This window comes from Corvus brachyrhynchos, unplaced genomic scaffold (assembly GCF_000691975.1).
Source record: "Corvus brachyrhynchos isolate BGI_N302 unplaced genomic scaffold, ASM69197v1 scaffold34, whole genome shotgun sequence".
In the NCBI taxonomy this organism is placed as follows: Eukaryota; Metazoa; Chordata; class Aves; order Passeriformes; family Corvidae; genus Corvus; species Corvus brachyrhynchos.
Genome location: NW_008238126.1, coordinates 4,339,075 through 4,356,401, shown reverse-complemented (window position 1 = coordinate 4,356,401; position 17,327 = coordinate 4,339,075). Strand labels below are relative to the sequence as shown.

The 17,327-nt window shown below is 34.0% G+C and overlaps 1 protein-coding gene across 9 annotated transcripts in view; it reads right to left on the bottom strand.

Moving 5' to 3' along the window:
• DMD (dystrophin) overlaps window positions 1-17,327 on the bottom strand; it is an 896,220-nt gene that overhangs the window by 607,765 nt on the left and 271,128 nt on the right. For 6 of the 9 annotated variants that reach the window (XM_017733459.1, XM_017733457.1, XM_017733469.1 and 3 more), the window contains exons 1-6: window positions 11,834-11,860; window positions 9,736-9,864; window positions 8,056-8,226; window positions 4,439-4,561; window positions 2,826-2,963; window positions 776-928 (exon numbers count right to left, since the gene is read on the bottom strand). In XM_017733459.1, the coding sequence (XP_017588948.1) occupies window positions 776-928; window positions 2,826-2,963; window positions 4,439-4,561; window positions 8,056-8,226; window positions 9,736-9,849 (699 nt within the window). In that variant the 5' untranslated portion in view covers window positions 9,850-9,864; window positions 11,834-11,860. Of the gene's footprint in view, window positions 1-775; window positions 929-2,825; window positions 2,964-4,438; window positions 4,562-8,055; window positions 8,253-9,735; window positions 9,865-11,795; window positions 11,961-17,327 lie in introns of those variants that run through there. The other 3 variants (XM_017733467.1, XM_017733461.1, XM_017733463.1) reach the window with 3 other exon arrangements.

The following is a 17,327-nucleotide window of genomic DNA, read 5'->3' as shown; positions in this document are numbered from 1 at the left end:
AAATAAAACAAAAATAACTGAAACTGAAGAACCTTCTTGGAGATGGGCTGTAGAGATCCTAAGAGCTATTACACTCTGAAACTGTTAGCAAAGGCCAACAGTTTCCATGTTCAGGTTCTTGCTAGTACACTGTGATGGGCAATTGGAGAAATTATTTTCTCAATAAGGGTCAGCATATTCAGGACAAAGAGTGTTCGAACAGCTTACAAATATACTATTAGACTCTTTAATGTATTAGTTAACTCCTGTTTTACTCTGTGGGAAACTCAACAGAGAATGAAGCAAAGAAAGACGATGTAAAATAAACCAGGAAAACCTTTGACAGTATGTAAATAAATCTATAGAGTTTGACAGTGACATATGAATATGTTCTGATGAAAATGAATGTGCTAACATGAGATAGAGGTCATCCATATATCGGTAAGTCATTTGTTCATCTGGAACAAAGATACATAAAATCAATTACAATTTTTACTAGAAAACATTTGATGCTTCTTAATACATTGCACACTTTCTGTATTATTGACAAAACATTATATTTAGTGTGTTTCAGATTATTTATATAGCATTCTGTATAAGAAACAAATACAAAATATAGTACAACAAAGAAATGTCAGCTTGAACACAGATAATTAAGGTTTGTTTTACTATAAATATAAAAAAGAGAACAGAACTTATAATTTTCTGTAAGACAGGATTGTTGCATTTGCTGTCTGTTGAATTAATAAACTATCATTCAAAAAGATCTACCATTGCCAACCCAAAACAACATTACCTTTAGCTTCTGCTCATCTTTGTGGTCTGGCAGACTGGCTAACTTTTTCTCAATGTCATCCAGCCATGTCATTAGGTCATCAGCCTGCCTCTTGTACTGATACCATTGATGAGAAATCTCTAAAGCCTTTTTTCTTCTTTGAGCTCTCAAGTCCTGTTCACAGTGCAGACATTATTAGAATATGAATTAAAGGCTTATAAAATATGAACTGGCATGTGTGCACACTGAAGGGAAAGTAAGTGTACAAGGCTGCTAATTTTTTAATTAAATGTTGATATTTATAGCAAGTATACGAGTAATTGAACATATTTACATCAGATTAACATTTTTTGTTTGTTTTAAAGGAGGTTACCTATTTCAGTGTTGTTCACATGTTGAATAAACCACTGAGACAGTCACCAATATTCAGAGAAGTTAAGGCTCTTACATAAATGTCAATATTTTATATACAACACTTCTGCTCAGAATACTTACTGGACAGATGGAAACACAGCCCACTTAGTATCTAGCCAAAAGGGGGGCTTCTGTATTTTGTGGAATCCTGTGAATTTCTAGCCTGCATGAAAACTCTGTAGCTATTCAGATGAAAATCACTGCAATGCAGAAATGTTTGCAAAGACAGGTTTCCTTTTTCTAAATTAAATACCATGTACATAACAAATGTCTTGTGTTTATAACTGCTTTATAAAGTATTAAAAGTTCTCTTTAGCAGGAAGGTATATAGTGTCTGGTTTTTTCCCTTATAAATGTTATTAAATATACATCTGCTTAATTTCACTCATGCAGAATTCAGAAAATATTTTAATTACTGTAATTTCTTATTATGAAGTAAATTAAAAAAATACTGGTACATTTTATATAAAAATACTCAGATTAATTTGCCTCAACCATTCTTGATTTTTTTTTTTTCCACCAGGGTGAATGCCTTAACTGAGTCACCCAAAGTAAAATCCATCACTATGCCATAAAAAACAGCCAGAGATGATCTGGTCAATAGAATAGTGCAACAAACACTGTTCTTGTTTCTCCAGCATAAAAATTATGAATTGCTTCCATTTAGCTTGGAGCAGTCAAAGACACACCCAATAGATTTCAAGCTTCTTTTAAATGTGGACCAAACAACAGTATATTTTAGCTATCCTTCTCCTGAATTCACACAGGTCTGCAAAATTGTAAGAATTAGAATGAAATTCACAGGAAAGGAAAGAGGATGCATATAAATAAGTAATAAAATGTAAACGTGCCATGTTCCCCAAACCAAAGAAAACTTACTCAGAATTATCGAAAGAAAGAAAAATTCTGCTTGCTGACCAGATAAAAATTCTTCTATTGTAGCCAGAGCCTATAGCTCCAGGTAGGTTACCAATGTGAACCCTCCAGCTGTAAGAGTCTATCTTTCATCACTTATATTTGCCATGGAAAGATGACTTCCAGTTATATCTATTAGTTGGTCCAAATACTTTGCACCATGTGTGTTTCTAGGAAGAATATCATACAGCTTTACCTCCCGGATTCTGACAACTCAGAGTTTTCACATCCAGTTTTGGGTTTCAGCCTCTCAGCTGCTATGTCTGTCAGTACTAGCACCTACCCTGCTCTAGAGAGTTTGGAGCCAGCCCTCTAACCAAAAAATGTAGCGTGTAAGTATTTTACTGAAGGAGAAGCCAACTTATTCATGGCCAGAAGGGTGTTATTCAACTGAGAATCCAAGTCTGGGGGGACTGATTCTAAACTAAGGTCTTGAGTGCTGTTGCAGAAATACAAAACACACATAGTATGTGAAAAAAGGAATTATCGAAGAAATCAGTATTGTGCAGTTGGCAATCACACAGTTGTAATGCTGAGGATGAGACAGTACTTCTCAAACTGGAGATTGTAAAACGCCTTTTGAAAGGCAGCAAGAGAACTGTATAAGAAAATATGTCTATAGCCAAATAGTTTTAAATTACTCATCTCTAAACAGTAATGACAACTCATTTAACAAAACAATGGCCTGAAATGAAGAAAAAAATGTTTTAATAGCATATGCTTATAACTGTAGCTCCTATACCTTGAGAGCATTATGTTTAGTCCTCAATAGCTGTTGTTTTTTCTTTATTTCCTCACGTTTTTTCTCATCTGTGACTCCCTTTTGCAGCCTCTCACCCCTTTGCAGCAATTCTTTCACTGTGCTCTCATCCTCTTCACTCTGAGTTGAAAAAATAACCGATATAATGTGCATTTTAATCTAATTATTACTTAAGTACTAGTAGATATGACTATGCTAAAGTAATCACGTAACAGCTACTTGCAGTTGTATACTGATGATCGAGTAACTTTTACTTGCTTTCTACAATATATGCAGAGGGATAAAAGTAAGACAGCATCTGCAAATCTATAGATGTTTGATATTAGATCTTATGTGGCATCCAGTATAAAAGCATTAAAAAATTAGAGGCAAAAGTTTTAAATATATTTTACTTTCAAACAAAAAGAACAGATATATGTAAAATATTCTAAATCACTGTCAGTAGAAATTGAAATTGCTAGTATGCTGGCAGACCACACAATTACTGACCATTCTGTGTATCATCACACTGCAAACCAGCTATTCTGACAGGGAAAATTATATCACTATTTTTTATGTAGAAGCCTTCTACAAATCCATGAATCTTTGAAGCTGAATCTATGTCACAGCTTCTGGGAGTATCTTGAACCATGCTAAGCATTTGATGTAAAGAAAGGGAACAAAATACACTCAAGTAGTGGAAGCTGCCCCATCAAACTTGATTCACTTAGGATTTACCACTGCAGCACACACAGCCTTAAATTTTATTTTTCCTGCATAAAAAAAAGAAAGTCCTGTAATGATCCTTCCAGCAGTGATATGAAACAGACACCTTCGAAGAATTCCTTAAAAGTAAAATAACATTCAGTCTTTATATCAGTTGTAAACAAATATATATTTGATCTTGCTGAGGACTCAAGAAGAGAGGGTTCTAAAGACAAATCTCCCTTATTGTCCAGCCAAGAAATATCATCCCTCTGAAAATCACTCTGGAGAAAACACACCACAATTTCAATAGTAGCAAAGCACTACAGTATTTTACTCTTCTTTTTCCTTCCCCCCTGTTCCCCCCCCACCTAATATGAATAAAGGGTTTTACTACTTGCAACAATAAAACATAAGTAATAAAGCTTACCACAGCCACAAAACCTATTTACATTAAATGCTATAAGCAGATTGGTTAAGAACAAATTGGCAAGTGGCATTTCCTTTCAAGAGCATTTATTTTTTCTGAATGTTTTCTTTCACTATATTGCCTACTTAGATACATCATTCTGACTTTTCCTGGTCTTCATACTACTACAGAGATTTTAATATTCATTCCATATTCTTTAATACTGCTGGTACTAGTATAGAACCCATGGATAACATTCCTGGTCTGCTTAGTGTTCTCCTAAGGGACAAGAAATGCTTTTCTGACAAACTAAAAATTAAGTTAGCACAAAAAAAATTACTTAATGCTAATATGGACTTTTGATTTTATAATATATTAGCATAGCAAAATTTTGCCCAAGTTATAGCTAAAGATCCTGACACAAATATGGGTTTCTGATTTTCACTCAGGTTTTTTCATCTCCCTGCTTATTTTTCTCAGACTTCCATTTCAACCAAATTACCATATCTTTACTGAAGTCCTCCTCTTTCAGATTCACTCCCTGCTGAATTTCAACCTCCAGTGGTTCAAGCATTTTTTGTATATCGAAGTCAAATTGCTCCAATTCCTTCAAAGGAATGAAGGGCTGAAATGGGAGAAATACAAAGATTACTTATTTAAAGGACACATTTAATAGTTTTATTAGAAACAGAAATGAAAAGAGATATCAGTGCTACCCCCTATTGCTGAAACAATGGTAGACTTTCCAAAACATTGAAAAATATCTACATCATACTCAAAATACCCAAAGGTACAAACAAAGGTAAGAATTTATGTACAATTTCCATATAAGTAAACAAAAGAATTTTATGGTGAGTGAAATTTGTAAAGGAAAAAATAAAACATATTGTCACATTTGTGTGTAAGAACAAGTCAAAATAAATAGTAAAATATTTTTCTAAAAAAATAAATGTTTACACTATTTGGTTAAGTCTGGTTTGTCAGAAATTGTTCATCCAGCAACAAGCAGTCCATTCACATGAAAAAAACCCTACTATTAATAATTAAGAAATTTTTAACGTTAATCTTGTTCAGTTTTGAAATCATTTTTCTCTCACAAATAGCAGAAGTGTCAGGTGAATTATAGAAAACAAAGGACAGAAAATCTTTTTGTAAGATATTCCCCTAATAGTATTTTGTAACACATTGGGACAAAAATCAACAAAACTTCAGCTGTCGTTTCAAAAAGCCTCAACAAAAATTCAGGAACAAAAAAATGTCAACCAAAAAAAAAAAGTAGGCTCAATTCTCCCAAAATAAAGCACGGTATAATTATGGTGCTTTAGTTTAGTACAGTTCTGAACTCTCCTACAAGTGCTACTTATTAACAACAGTACACTCCCTTCTGTTGATCTGACACAAGTGCCTGTGAATAGTTTAATGTACAGTATATAATGTATTTATTAAGTGCATTGCAAATGATCAACAGAAAATTTTTCTTCTTTCAAAGCTCTAAATGCAAGAAGAAGGAAGAAAATCTGATTCTTGCATAAAATTTAGACTTAGAGGTAATTAATGTTTTTTGATGATCTAGGAACTCTTGGACATACAACCTGTCTTCTTACTAAAGACATAAGCACATTATATCCTAACTAGTTCTCTTTTACTCTTTCCTCTGGTACAATTAGCAATTATTACATGCAAAATTTGTAATGAAGATGGAAACAATAAAAATTAATCAGTTAAAACACGAGAGACTGGATGCCAAATGAAATCTGTTTCCAGATGACCTGGAAGACTCAGGGTAAAAAAGCCTTAATTGTATCTGTTTGATTAACTTAACAACAAAAAAAATTTGCACACTTACAAACACTAATGGAAACATAATAATGTACAATATTTATAGAGAATAATACTGTGCTCACAAATTTTCATTAAGAGGCTCAGAATTACACTCATCATGCACTTCAGCTGAGTTAAAGATAATAGAAAACTACACAGTAATTTCTTCTCAAATGCACTGAAGCATATTTTCTAAAGTACTTAAATCTCATTAAAAGACTAACCAACTAATACAATCGGAATATAAATTTATAGTCTCTGAAAAAGGCTAAAAACAATAATAAAAAGGAAAGTGGAAGGAAAAATACTAAATTAATTTGAGTAATTGAATGATGTTCAAAGACTACTTGAAAATGTTAAGTCTCATTTCAGTACACTATGAAGATTCTGTTAATTCAGCACATGAAATTACATACTACCATTCTGACTTAATGGGTCATTTCTTACTTACTTCCCTGTTGTACTGATTATTGTTAGTATTTGAAAAAATATAGCTAATTTGAAGACAGATGAGAAATTGTTGAAAATAGGTTATGAGAGCTTTCAATCCTCTTGAATTTATGTTTTAATCTTTCACGGAGAAAAAAAAAAAAACCAAAACCTTAATATGGGGAAAAAAACCAAAAACACTTAGGAAGCATATCATCCCATAATAATAATAATTTTCCAGCTCATGAAGCTGAAATCATAAGTGCAATTACTGACGTTATACAGGTAGACAGTAAAAAAGTACCCAGTAATTTGGTTCTTTACCCAAATGCATATAGCAAGTCAGTAGAATAGTCAATAATTCAGACCAGTTTTTACCTCTCTATCTGATGCAATACTTATTATTAAAAGTATCCTTTGTCAATCATATTCTACCTGTGCATTCCAAAGTCCTGAAAAGGGTCCTCTAAATTCTAATTTACCAATATAATTTGTGTGCTGTAGTAATTTCTCTCATTTTGCTGGGCACTTCTCTAAATCTTAGCGTGGTGTTGCCAATTCCAGCCCACCTTGTCTTCAGAAATGGAAGTAAACCTGAGAGACAAGGCTGCAGGTGGAAGACATTTGCAGGCTGTGTTCTTCAGACACTTCTTCTTGATAAGCATCTTTTGTGCCTTCTTTGAGTGAGCCCACAACATGCAGTGCAAACACTGAACCCCCAAAAAGCCATCTACAGGCAGTTCCATTCTTCCCTAGGACAAGCAGTAATTTCACAGGATCCTACCAAAGGCTGCATCAGCTCTGTACATTTACAACAACAGACTGCAGACAGCAGGTGTTCAGAGCAAAACCATCAGATAACACAGTTGTTTGGGCTCCTTGCAAAGATATCCTCAGTCTACAGTTTGTACATGTGTAAGAAGTAGGTAAGAAGTTGGAATGGCAGAAATACTACTGATGGCCATTAGGAAAAAAAATTGTTACCTTTACTCAGAAGACATTATTTCATTTAAGAAATGAACCCTAAAGAAACCCAAATATCCACAAAGATGTGCTGATTAGGCAGAATACTGAGCCCTGCACAGACCCCAGACAACTCATGGAAACCATGTCTCTTTGCTTATGCTTTTTGCCAAGCTTATTTCCTGCTTTGCCATGGATCCTCTGCATGTTTATTTCCAGTGCTACTGCAGTGACCAGCAATAATAGTTTAGATCAGGATCCATGCATTCCCATATCCTATATACCAACCTGCATGGCTGCCTGATTTAATCTGCTGAATAGCTCTTCAGAATAAAGGCAGCAAATAAATGGAGAAAGTAGGTGGTTTATGTCCTTCTTCATTCCAATTCAGGAACCACAATTTGGCTAAAAATTACCTAATCTATGCTGAATTCATATTTAACAGTCAAACTGGTTGTACAGATGAGTAGTTGAAGTAGAATTGATATAATCTCTACCTATCTATTTCTATCCTGTGAATCCCAGACTCACAGGAAAAGACTAAATGCAATTGAAGAAAAATTAACTCTCAAAACCCAATGTATATGAAAAAACGCTACTCATACTTTGAGAAGTTAGAGACTCACTAATTCTCAGATGTTCGGTTTTTGTAAGTTAACGAAGTAATCATTGTTACACTCAAATAAAGTCAGTGAATACTTCTAATCATGAAACAGTGAAAAAAGACCTTAATGCCAAAACCCCCAAATCTTCACTCTTAATAAAAAATAAATCCTTAGGCTCTACATTGTTTTGCTTTAAAAGCTTAGTTTTTGGAGGAACTGCAGCCCACCATGTAGTTGCAATTGTACACCTTATACAAACACCATTTTTTATGCATCTCCTTACGGAAGCAAGTCCTCCTACCTTTACACTCTTAATTCTTTGTGATATAGTTGCAAATCGCTGGTTGAGCTCTGAGAGTTTAGGCTCTACTACTTTCCTGCAGTGATCCCCACGGTTTGTCATCAAGTCTCTGGCCTGGTCACGCACAGAGTCCACCTTGGGGTGAATGTCATTCAGCTCAGCCTTTAAGCGCTACAGTCCGTGAGCAAGAGACAGGGCTTGAAGTTAGTAATAAATGCAAAGAGAGAGAAAGAGAGAGAGAGAGAAAGTGTGCAAAGGAATAGGGAGCAAAACCACAAAGCAAATTCAGATAATTATGCAAGAGTGTGTAAATCCAGTAGAAACACCTTAGATAACATTCCCACTCATATCCCTCAAATTTATAGCAGGAAAGTATCTACATGTCTGTTTTAATATCTCTTAGAGGAAATTAATGGTGATCATTATTTCTAGGCAGATTCTTATCTGCAATAATATTGCAGCATATTTCAGGATGCACTGAATTATTCTATGTTCCTAAAGCTAGGAAGAGCTGCTAATTCATGTATTATAGAACTTGCAGATATAATTGTTGCTTTCATTACGTCAAAGTTCAGGCAATTAAAAATGACCAGAATAACAAAGAAAAAAAAAAAAAAGGGGCAAAATCCTTTATCCTGTGCAATAGTAATCGTAACAGTAAGCAGTACAGGCAGAGGCCAAAAAAGATAGCAAGGCATTTGGGAATCAGAAATACAGTTGGGCATTAAGAATTACATTTCACTGTCTGCATGAAATGCCTTTGTGCAATGCAAAAAACATATAAACAGGTATTGATAATTTTACTTTGTGTCTGATTGTGGCAGAATCGTTCCTTCATCTACAAAAACCAGTCTTGTAGTCCTGCTGAGATCAATGAGGCATCGATTTATGTTCTGCCTTGGAGTTTTTAAAATTTTGCTGTAGTAAATGGTATCATTATGTTAGTGTCAGCAATACAATTCTGATTTGGATTTGCGAACTCTTACTCAGATAGTATCTACTGACCATGGAGTTCAATACAAAGTAAACTTTCACATTGACTTCAGAAGAAAAAGAAAAATCCCTACAGATAATAATTTGGTGTTGTTCTTAAAGAAGGTATTTTAAATGAGATAGTTAACATTCACATCCATATTACAAGGTAATTTTCCATCAGTGGGTCAAAAGATGCAGTTGGCCAACTAAAACCTTCTGCTCAGTACGCTAACCCAGGATTTTACAGCTAGTTCACTATATAATATTCTTCTCTATGTTGTTAATATGGCCTCAATGTAAACAATGTTTATAGAATTAAGACAATCATATGACAGAGATATCATAGATATCGGAAAAGAAAACAGAAATACAATTTAAAATGAAGGGGACAGAAAAAAAAAAGATTTTGCTCAAACAAAACAAAACCTTGTGTTAAAGGAGTATTTTCCAGCAGACATACGTTTAATAATCTGCTGTTCTACTCACCAGGATGTTCCTGAAACTTATAATAACAATCTGATTTTATTTCTGCGGGGATTTTATTTTTGTATTACAGAGCAAATTTATTAAGTAATCTAAAAGCTGCCAGAGGGTAGCTTTATCACAGAAAAAAATCAATTTGTGATTCCTTTTGAAATATGCTAGTTTTGACACAGTCCTTTTTAGAATAAAATTAATGCTTTCCAGAAAACCACTTTTTTTTACCTTAAGAATTTCCTCTTTTTGCTGGGGTTTTTGTTTGTCAGATTCATCCAACAGTATTTCAGCACGATACATCCAAGTAGTGACATTAGCTATATTCTGATCAAAAGCCTCCATGTGCTTTTGATATTCCTGTATGTGGAAAAGGTAAATACTGCGTACAAAAAATGTAATCAGAACTGAAATAGCAACTGTAGTTACGCCAACTGTGGCAAACATACGCACATTATGACACTATGAAAACTTTTTTGTTTTACACAGTAACTTCTTGTTTTGTGAAGGATAGAATCTGTTTGTTTGCTTCACTTTACATGCTAGGTTTCTTTAAAAAGACATTCTACGGGAGAGAGAGAGAGACAGGCAGCAGCATGATAAAATCACAGCAAGACATGGGTGTTGGCAGCACAGAGAGGTTGCTGAGAGGAACAGGAAGCTATTATCCAGACCTACTGCAGGTGCAAAGGGGTGTTTCCCAAGAATGAGGTACAGAATTCATTTTGGAAAGCCAGTAAGTTGACTGAAACTCAGAGAGCCACAAGGATGCACTTGCAAAATCACAGTCAAGACTGGGAGCTTTGTGTGTAAACCTTTTATTGATATTTTATCTAACTTCTCTGCTTTGAGACTTTGCTTTTTAAAAGTTATTCTAGTTGATATTCTGATTAATCTTCATTTCTCTGCTTCATTTAAAACTTGGTATTTTCTGGTGAGCTCCCTAGAATGTGGCCTATGCATATCCCACACAATACATATGCAAATCACACACCCAAGATCAAAGGTATTACCAGTTCCTTTGGCCCCCAAATGTATGTACCTTTATCTTACACTGTTCTAAAATTGGTAAAAAAACCTCAAATACCTCTCTTAGATCTTTTATCATGTGCTTTAGCTAATATTAACCATAGAATCCAAAGCACAGAAAGAGAGGATGTACAGGAATACATAACTATATGAATCTGTAAACTCCACCATATGCTTCTTGTAATCAGCTCCACGTTGAATCTGTGTACCTACACGATTCTGAATGAAATTCTTAAGTTTTCCTGATACTTTCACCTGGATACTGCACTCAGCTGAGGAAGCCCTTTAGTGATGTTATAAATTTATTGCCAAAATATTTGTAATGCAGCCATACAGACTCTAGTGGAGCTCTAATACATCAAGCTCTGAAAAGTCATGATCAAGGCCAGAATACCCTTAAAATCATTTCAGTTTCTCTGGGGTGAAACTTCATTCCCATGCTCTCAGGAACAGAAACAGCATGCAAGATTTCCCAAAGCATTCTGACAGCCCAGTGATTAAGACCCTTCTGTAGTTATGGGTTCAAACTGTCACCTCTTCATGACAGAATGTATTTGAAGGCAGAATAAAGTTCTGGGACTATCCGTAGTTTGAGGCAGCTAGGCCTGAGGCTCCTGAATCTGTGAAATGTGTATTAGGGATTTTACTGCCTACTAGGTTTAATCTGGTCCCCTTAAGGAATTACCCCCACCTAAACATGCCCTATAAAACTATCCAAGGGAGGATCAGGAAGTTCTGAAAGACCAGATCACAGTCCTTCAGCACATCAGGTGTGCACCCTGAGCAGAGCTTATGATTTAGTTGCCTCTGAAATTAATCTAATTCACACACACCAGAACTACCCTGTGGGCCAAACCAACTTGCAAGTGGAAACTTATTTCCCAACTGTACTATTCCAAACAGAAAGGCTAATGCAGCCAAAAGTAGCTGATGTTGTTGCTATCAATACTAAGACTTACTCAACTTATTTGACTATTTTTTTCACTTGAGTCGTGCTGAAGTAGTCTCTGTCCTTGAAACTGCATTTCATTTATTAGGAAAAAAAACCTAAACCAAAAACAATGCAAGAACTATTGAGACAGACAGGATTGAAAACTGCTAACAATCAAGATTCCACTCAGTAATCAATCAGATTCTTGAAACATACACAGTGCATTAAACAACAATCAATCTGATTGTCTGTGTACCTGTGTATTCAATAAGCACAGTCCAAGGCACCAGAAAAAGCACTTCTATAAGGCTGGGCACGTACAACTGGAAACCAACATTTCCTCTGTGTGAAGAAATGTATTTTCCTTACCAGTAACAGATTGAACCATTTCGTCCACAAGACTTTCCTTGCCTTTCATCACTCCCTTCAAGTTCTCTCCTAAATCACTGATGCTCTTAAGCTGGACCTGGCGTTTCTCAATCTCCTTCCGTGTTGCCTACATGAGCAGAACAAGAAATAAAATTTCTGGGAATTAAAAATTATCCACACTGAGAACATGAAATATAAAAACAGGCAGCAAGTTTATACCAGAAAACACAGTCTAAGTTCCTACAGGAAGGGAAAGCATTCTGTGAAGAGCAGCAAGTACAAAGCAAATTATTCCTCTTGAGCTCTGATAAAATTGCATATATTTTTTAATCTCACAATAGCTTGAATTTAAAAAGTGTGAATTATCTTTCATTTCAGTGTTCAAAATATAGTTTTAATACTTAATTATTGAAAAAGTAATCCACATTTTATAATATTTATACAAAGATGTTTAAAGTTACTTTTCATATAATAAAATTAGATAGTTATCAAACAGCACAAAGCTTACATAATAAATGGGACAATAATACAGCATCATGATGACATCTTAAGACATAAAACTCTATCAAAAATATTCTAGTGAATATTTTATTACTTTAATATTTTTAAATGCAATTTTTTTCAGAAGAAATCGTGTAATTTTCTTCCATTAAACTTGTTTCCTGATTGTAGAAATGCATATTTTCATTACATTCTCTTGGGATTTCATTCTGCAAACTAAAATACTAAAATAAGCTATTGCTCATGGCATTTCTAAGCTTGAATAACTAAAACATATATGCAGTGCTATAAAGTTAGGTTGCCAGCATCTCTTCCCACTGTTGTCTTACCTTATAGATCTAACTGATATGTAGCATAATTTACTCATTATTCCTGGCTTAATATCTGCTGCAACATGCAAGAAGTCCAACAAAAGCACCAAATCCCAACATATTTAGACAACTTGTGTAAAAGTGGGTGTTTAAAGAATAAACAGTGAGATGACAATGCAAAGTATAGCAGTCTTGCTGAATCCTCAAGCAGAGGCACAAACTCCTTACACCTAATTTCACATATAACCAGTTTTATGAGAGAAATTTATCTGAGATCCTTGGCACCTGATAGCAATGATCCAGGCATATAAATCTCTGCTTATAAAAGAAAGCTCCAAACAGAAACGAAGTGTTCCAAGCTGGACACAAACAGGAGAAAGGGAAGAAGCACTAGTCTCCAGAGACACTGATTTCTCATGGAAACTTGAATACAGTAAAAGAAGAAATACTTAAAAACAAATGGCAAACACAATTCTTCTATCTCAGGATGAATGCTGTTATGTGGTAGAATCCCACCTTTATGACCTCCACACTATCACATCTCTCATGGTCACAGATCAATATAATTTTGTGGATAATGTACTGATAATGAAAGTAGAATGCTCATTTTTCAGTAAAAACAGTATAAAATTATTCTTTTTGGTAAAATAGAACCTTAATAGTAGTTTAAACTTCTTCAGTGTGTCATGGTTAAAGCAGCAACTCACTTCCTGTGCTTAACAGAATTCATGATCTCATTTTACAGTGTTATTTCACAGAAAAGGTCTTACACATGTATTTCATGTAAGTATGAGAAATTTTCCACATTCTATCAATTTTCTAAAATACTGAGGATATGTAATAGAACCAAGGCATGATTGATGCAAATTATTCACAACATACTATATAATTATAGAATTTGAAAGGAGAGTTGAAAATTTCAGCACGTCCTTGTCAGATTAAAGGAAAAACATGCCCTCTTCTAGTATTGTTTTACCTATTTCACAGGAGGTGCAAAGTGTCATCATGAAAAAAGAATACACAAAGGATAAAATTTACCTTCAACTGAGGATGGAAAATTTTGATCAGCTTTATTTCTTTTTCTAAACAATTTACTTTCATTTGGAAAAGACTCTCTGAAGTGTATTTACCATGGTTTGTTTTTGTATTCTTGGTTTTTGTATTCATGGTTTCTTTTGTATTTTACACTTATGAAAACTCCCACCGATCTTGGGCTGAATAAATAAATATTAATCCCAACTAACAAACAGATGGATCAAATAATTAAATGTCTGTTAAATAAAACTGCTACCCAAAAACCAGATGTGTAATTCCCTATGTGTAAGAAAGGAGTTATTCCTTTCAAAGTAAAGAAATAATGTAAACTAAAGACTAGGTGCACCTCTGGGTGATATGAATTTTAACATCCCTGTGTAATTGCAAGTAAGGGACATGAACCAAGTAAATCACACCTCCCCTCACCATCTTAAAAAAGCATTGTGGCCTTCAACACAATATTGAAATGACAAAAGTATCTTCCTCAATACTTCAAATCTCAGTTATTACAAATCCTTATGTATAAAATACTGGACCCACTGAATACAATCGAAAAATTAGCAGGGTCTGTAAAGTCAGTGGGATTCCACACTGCATTATCAGCTACCACTTCCTCTGTAGGTTATGATGCACACCAGTTAAACTAACTTCCTTTCACAACTTCAATAACACTTTTTTGTTTTGTTTTTAATTTGTCATCTCTGCACTATATTCCTAAAAAGTTTATTTTTCTTTCCAGTATTACTAGAAAGCGATAGTTCACACATACTTTATTCACTGCAATATAACAGACAGCACTGGTAAATTTTCTGTTAAAAAAAAAAAAAAATCAAAAGTATTGCTATTAATTCAGCAATATTTTATAAAACAAAAAAGAATGTGTCATGATGCCAGGATTTAAACAAGATTATTTCAGTAAAACTTGGGGAGTGGCTTTTAAATTCTCCTAATTTTTAAAGAGTAAGTTCCACACAGCCTTGCTGGATTTAAAATCCCTTCTGGTTGCCGTAACATCAAATTGCATTCCAGCTGTGCAATTTATTTGGAAATATATAAGAAAGTTGTAGAATTTTAACTACAGAATTAATAGAATTAGCTCTGCAAGTTAAGAATGAGATTTAAAACACTTAACACCTTAAAAAAATCCAAACCCCCAAGTCCCAACCACCACAATGTGTACAACATGAAACATTAACAAATAAAGTCGTGAAACTCTTCCCAGAAAGATTAGGCAAGTTATGTGTTTTGATTTTGTGTGTTTATCAGGGTGAAACTATGTAACAGAAATAAAATACATAAATGTAGGAGTTGGGAAGAAGCTATTTTTCTGATATAATCATGGCATCTTGGGAAAACAAAAACATGTAAACAAAAGATAGAACTAAACATCGTAACACTGAACATTCACTCAGAGCTGTGAAAATTTATCAGCAATGTTGAACAGTTCCCAAACAGATTATATTAATTCTGCTATTCATCACTATAGTGAAGTTATTACATTCACTTTTTTTTTCCTTTAAGAGTAGTATATTTATTTATAAAATAAAATCTTATTCAAGCGTGTATTACCTGCTGGAAGAGAAAGGTTCCATATTACTTCCAGGAAAGACATCTCCATTAAAATGTGTATACAAATTATACAGATTATATTAAGGAGAAATATATATTTGTATATATTTATATATAGTCAACCTTTCTTTACATATGCCACTATTTAGGATCCCATCTACTGGCAGGTACAAGAGTTAAGATGATGGGAATCTCTCCCCATTCAAACTTCAGTTAGACAGAATTCTGAAGTGCCTCTTTGGAAGAAACTTCTGTACTCCCACTTTTCTGAAGTACCAGTTATGGCTATTTGGTACAGAATACCGCAACGGAAATTCTCTGACCCAAAAAATTCATTTCTGTGTCACTGAATGAAATGGTTTTTGTTTTTTTTTTGTTTTTTTTTTTTTTGTTTTTTTTTTTTTTTTTTTTTTTTTTTTTTTTTTGTTTTTTTTTTTTTTTTTTGTTTTTTTTTTTTTTTTTGGGTTTTTTTTTTTTGTTTTTTTTTGAGTGAAATGTTTTTTTGTTTTTTTTTTTTTTTTTTTTTGTTTTTTTTTGTTTTGTTTTTTTTGTTTTTGTTTTTTGTTTTTGTTTTTGTTTTTTTTTTGTTTGTTTGGGTTTTTTTTGTTTGTTTTTTTTTTGTTTTTTTTTTACTTTGAAAGGAGTTGTTATTCTTTTCTCACTCGTGGTCATAAGAAATATGTTGGTAGACTGCTTTGATCAAAACTGGGGGATTACACCACCATGGAACTCCCAGGACTTGAACACTTCCAAGATAAATGGCATCTAGGTTCCTGGCATCCAGAAAACTAAAGCAGACAGACCCTGGTGGAATTCTGCATGCAGAGCATGTCTCAGGTGATTAGTTCCTAATCCCATTCCCAGAAACATCAGAACAGCAAGAGGGAGAATCTGAGCTTCCCTTGTACCAGTTTCATTCATCAAAACCTCAGGAAAGGAATTGCAGTACAAAATAAAAGTTCTATTTCAAAAACAGTTTTGGGTGGGTTGAAATCCGTGCACAAGGCAAATCATGCTGCAGTGTGTAAAGTCATAGGGATGAGCTTCGCTGAGAATTTATAAGAGGTTTGTAGCTGCATATAAAAATATTTTACCTACTTTAAATATGGATCCATAGGATGACAGCATGAATCATGTTAGAACAAATAATTGCAGTTCCCTGTGCAGATATTTACACTTTGAGTGGTGTTCACAGTTCTGTCTCTGATCCTACTGCTCTGCGACATACTCCTTATCTTTCAGTTTACTAAAAAATACTTACAAGGTTTTTTGTTACAACTGTTTTGGTCTTTTTACTTGATGGTTTTGGTTTACTGTGATGGTTTTTGTACGTCCCTCCCATCACCAAATACCAGCTAGGCATTAATTATGTTTGAAAACAGACAGTACATAGAAACGGGCTTTTTTCTGGGTTTTATGTTTTGTTTTGTTTTTCTGAAGATGTGGTGAAAAGGGCTTCTGAGGTATACTTTATAATGGTAAAACTACCATGTACCAAGATGAACAGCTGATGTATTTTTTCAAACAAACGAGAATTGTAAGTAAATGCAGGGGATAGTATATTTAACTATGATGGTCATTAACATAGGTAGATTAAAAAATGCAATAACAATTAATGAGTGAAGAAAAGTTCTGTGTGCCTTTACACTGCTTGTGTGCAGTGGATTACTTGTAAATACTCTTTGAAATTTGAATCTTTCTAAAAGAAATTAGGTTGCTCAGCTCTTACAGGTGGGATTCCAGAATTAAACAGAAGCTGACATTATGGTCTTCTCAGTGGTTGATTATACATATTTATTTGTTTATTTACAGCACATCTTTTATTTTTATTGCATTTTGGCAAGTGACTATGAATCAGTTGCCACAATTTACAGTTTGTCTTCTTTTACAGATATTACTGACAGGAAATATGTCGCTAAATGTAATTCTAGGTACTTCAAGTCAACTTTATACTCACTGGTATTACACACTGTGTTAAAAAATCAGATTAAAGCATTGGCAGAGTCATACTGCTGATAGTAGGGAGTGATACAGAATTTTCCTGGTAATACCATCTGCCATTTCCTTTTTAAGAACAT